Source organism: Galeopterus variegatus, unplaced genomic scaffold, assembly GCF_000696425.1.
Source record: "Galeopterus variegatus unplaced genomic scaffold, G_variegatus-3.0.2 Scaffold12362, whole genome shotgun sequence".
Classification (NCBI taxonomy): Eukaryota; Metazoa; Chordata; class Mammalia; order Dermoptera; family Cynocephalidae; genus Galeopterus; species Galeopterus variegatus.
In genome coordinates this window covers 33,187-37,108 of record NW_007738473.1, presented here as the reverse complement: position 1 = coordinate 37,108, position 3,922 = coordinate 33,187, and the positions used below count along the sequence as shown (strand labels likewise).

The 3,922-nt window shown below is 39.4% G+C and overlaps 1 protein-coding gene and 1 pseudogene across 1 annotated transcript; both read left to right on the top strand.

Moving 5' to 3' along the window:
* The first annotated feature begins 1,228 nt into the window (after nt 1–1,228).
* LOC103581104 (olfactory receptor 5D18-like) lies at nt 1,229–2,179 on the top strand. Its single transcript, XM_008563012.1, has one exon. It carries the CDS (start codon nt 1,229–1,231, stop codon nt 2,177–2,179), a length of 951 nt encoding a protein of 316 aa, XP_008561234.1.
* Nucleotides 2,180–3,110: 931 nt separating this feature from the next.
* Nucleotides 3,111–3,922, top strand: part of LOC103581103 — a 5,823-nt pseudogene continuing 5,011 nt past the window's right edge.

Here is a 3,922-nt window from a genome sequence, read left to right as displayed (position 1 = left end):
GCTGCCTGGAATTTGACTTTAAAAGGTAATAGTGCTAGAATTTGGTGGAGATGGAGGTCATACTAGTTAGAAGAGATATTTTGTTGAAGTTGTCACATTATAAAAATCATGTTTTATGCATGAAATGTCAAAAATGCTGGTGTGAGTGAAATAGAGAGAGGATCAGTGAGGAGTGTGGATGTGCAGGGATATTGGATATTGTGGAAATCCAGACAGAAGTGTTTAGAATTCAGCTGTTTTGTTAGGAGGTTATCTTGAAAAATGTGTAGGGAATTGAACATGACTCTAAAATAAAATCTTATCAACATCAGACTTGCAGGGTGGGAGAAGGCAGGCTGACCAGAGACCCAGAGTTACCTGGCTGAGTAATGGGTGTTGGGTGGGAATAAAGATGGGAGCACATTTTGAAAATCTCTTTTTGCTCAAAGTTCCTTTCTCACCATTGAAACCTGAGATAAAGGGAAATCTGAGGGAGACAGAGAAACACAAGAAAAAAAAATGGAAAAGATAAAGTTTTTGTGTTGATGGTCAGAGCCTTGTGGAAATTTGTTTCTTCAACAGAAGAAAAGGAAGGGAATTGGTAATGGAAGCCATTTTTACCATGCTTCTAAAAATGTTTTCACTCTTTGTTCTCTGTTCGCACCACTTCCTATTTCCTAAGGGACATTCCTAGAAATGCTAACACTTTATATTAGTCATACAGACCTGAGGGTGACAACTCGGGTCCAGTCTATGTGAAAAACCTCACCACTAGTGTTTCCTCATCACTGTCTAAAAGTATTAAATATCGGCATAGACACAGAATGCTAATTCCCCAGTGGCCGTCTATGTGCAATTATGTCTGTTTTTTGTAAGGATATTTTAAGTGAAATTCATATAATAGTGCATAGTTATTTAGTCTTTAGTAAGGGGGAGAAATATTGTAAGCGTTTAGTATGTACATATATTTATATAACTTGTAGAAGACCTTTATGCAAAAGGCACATTACCAGTGTTATAGATGAGGAGATGAATCATGGATTGGTAAAGGGAATATTCCATGTTCAAATATTAAGTGTCCAAAGAGAGGTTCAAATGAGGCACAGAAAGGCCAAAAATTAAACATGGGTACATATTTTGTACCAACCACTGATGGTTTCTCATTGGGAGTCATCGCTGTTCCCTCATTCCTACTGTCTCTGTTATATCTGGCTGCTCATGATGAACTCTCTGATGTCCTCCAACAGGAATGCTGAAACTGAATGAGGGAAATGAGAGTGCTGGAGCCTCTTTTGTCTTCTTGGGCTTCTCAGAGTTTCCAACCTTCAAGATGCCCCTCTTCCTGCTGTTCTTGGCCATCTACGCTGTCACCGTGGTGGGGAACCTGGGTATGATTGTGGTCACAAATACCAATTCCAAACTTCAGACACCCATGTACTTTCTCCTCGCCCATCTCTCCTTTTTGGATTTTTGGTATTCCAGTGTGTTTACACCCAAACTACTAGAAATCTTAGTTGTGAAAGACAAAACTATCTCCTTCAAAGGATGCATAATACAATTTTTCTTTGCTGGCACATTTGCAATTACAGAAGCATATCTGTTAGCAGCGATGGCCTATGACAGGTTTGTGGCTGTTTGTAACCCCCTGCTCTACACAGCTGCTATGTCTTGTAAATTCTGTGCTTTGCTTGTAGCTGGAACTTACACATGGGGTGTACTATGTTCCACGACACTCACATATTCTCTTTTGAGACTGTCCTACTGTGGATCTACCATAAATCACTTTTGCTGTGAGTTCTCTGCCCTCCTCTCTGTCTCCTGCTCTGACACACACTTCAGCCAGATGATGGTGTTAGTCGTTTCTACACTGAATGAGGCTTGTAGCCTCCTGGTCATCTTAACCTCCTATGTCTTCATAGTTGTCACTATCATCAAGATTCCTTCCACAGGTGGACATCGGAAAGCCTTCTCCACCTGTGCCTCCCACCTGACTGCCATCACCATTTTCCATGGGACTCTCTTTGTTCTCTATTGTGTGCCCAAATCTAAGAGCTCATGGCTCTTCATTAAAGTAGCCACTGTGTTTTACTCCATTGTGATCCCTATGCTAAATCCTCTTATCTACAGCCTTAGAAATAAGGATGTGAAGGAGACTGTCAGGCAGTTAATTCACACCAAATTGCTTTCTCCCTCAGTGTAATCACACATGCAGACATACACATACCTACAGATACACACACATCCTCAGATATTTTTGAAAAGTTGCTTTATGTATTGCATTGATGGTTCTTATTTTTTTCTTCGAATAATGGTATAACATTTATCCACAAAACTAGTTTATATACACCCATAATTATTACATCCCTCAATGCTTTCAAAATCACCTGTGGGGAAACCAAAAAATGGATGAAAAATCTGTTATATTTCTCCCAGAAGGTGCTAGGCTAACTATTGATACTTTAAAGATATCCATATTTGAATCCTTGGAACATGCAAATATGTTACCCCTATATGTACTCTTCTCTTCCTTTCTGTCACTTTTTCCCTTTCCCTCTCTAATCATGAAATGTGACAACAAATTACATAAGTATTTGTGAATAATAAATCTCTATGATACTTTCTCCAGGAGAGAAAAGACAGAACATTATCAGCACCTTACAAATTGCCCTTAAGTAGTTTTCAATTCCTCACTAACAATAAAATCCACTGTGGAGATTTTGTTATTAAGAACATTTTATTTTTTCCATAAGTATAGGTTATGAGAATGTAAATTCTAATCTTTTCTCTATGTGAAGTTCATGTGAATTAAATCTTATAGCATATATTCCATTATGTCTTAGCTGTATTGAATTTCCTCCCAAAGTGTGATTTCTCTACTCACTCACCTGATTGTGTATTTTAGGTGCACAGATTTTCTAATTTTTACTGAAGCACAATTTTTAAAATTGTCCCTTTATATATAGAAGAGCTTTTAATATCCTATTTAACTAACNAAAATTAAACATGGGTACATATTTTGTACCAACCACTGATGGTTTCTCATTGGGAGTCATCTCTGTTCCCTCATTCCTACTGTCTCTGTTATATCCGGCTGCTCACGATGAACTCTCTGATGTCCTCCAACAGGAATGATGAAACTGAATGAGGGAAATGAGAGTGCTGGAGCCACTTTTGTCCTCTTGGGCTTCTCAGAGTTTCCAACCTTCAAGATGCCCCTCTTCATGCTGTTCTTGGCCATCTACGCTGTCACCGTCGTGGGGAACCTGGGTATGATTGTGGTCACAAATACCAATTCCAAACTTCAGACACCCATGTACTTTTTCCTCGCCCATCTCTCCTTTTTGGATTTTTGTTATTCTAGTGTGTTTACACCCAAACTACTAGAAATCTTAGTTGTGAAAGACAAAACTATCTCCTTCAAAGGATGCATAATACAATTTTTCTTTGCTGTCACATTTGTGATTACAGAAGCAAATATGTTAGCAGCGATGGCCTATGACAGGTTTGTGGCTGTTTGTAATCCCCTGATCTACACAGTTGCTATGTCTTGTAAATTCTGTGCTTTGCTTGTAGCTGGAACTTACACATGGGGTGTACTATGTTCCACGACACTCACATATTCTCTTTTGAAACTATCCTACTGTGGATCTATCATAAATCACTTTTGCTGTGAGTTCTCTGCCCTACTCTCTGTGTCCTGCTCTGACACACACTTCAGCCAGATGATGGTGTTAGTCGTTTCTACACTGAATGAGGCTTGTAGCCTCCTGGTCATCTTAACCTCCTATGTCTTCATAGTTGTCACTATCATTAAGATGCCTTCCACAGGTGGACATCGGAAAGCCTTCTCCACCTGTGCCTCCCACCTGACTGCCATCACCATTTTCCATGGGACTCTCTTTGTTCTCTACAGTGTGCCCAAATCTAAGAGCTCATGGCTCTT

What these genes read in the sequence shown, in the direction of transcription:
- LOC103581104 (XM_008563012.1), top strand. Translation starts at nt 1,229, where the DNA reads ATGCTGAAACTGAATGAGGGAAATGAGAGTGCTGGAGCCTCTTTTGTC.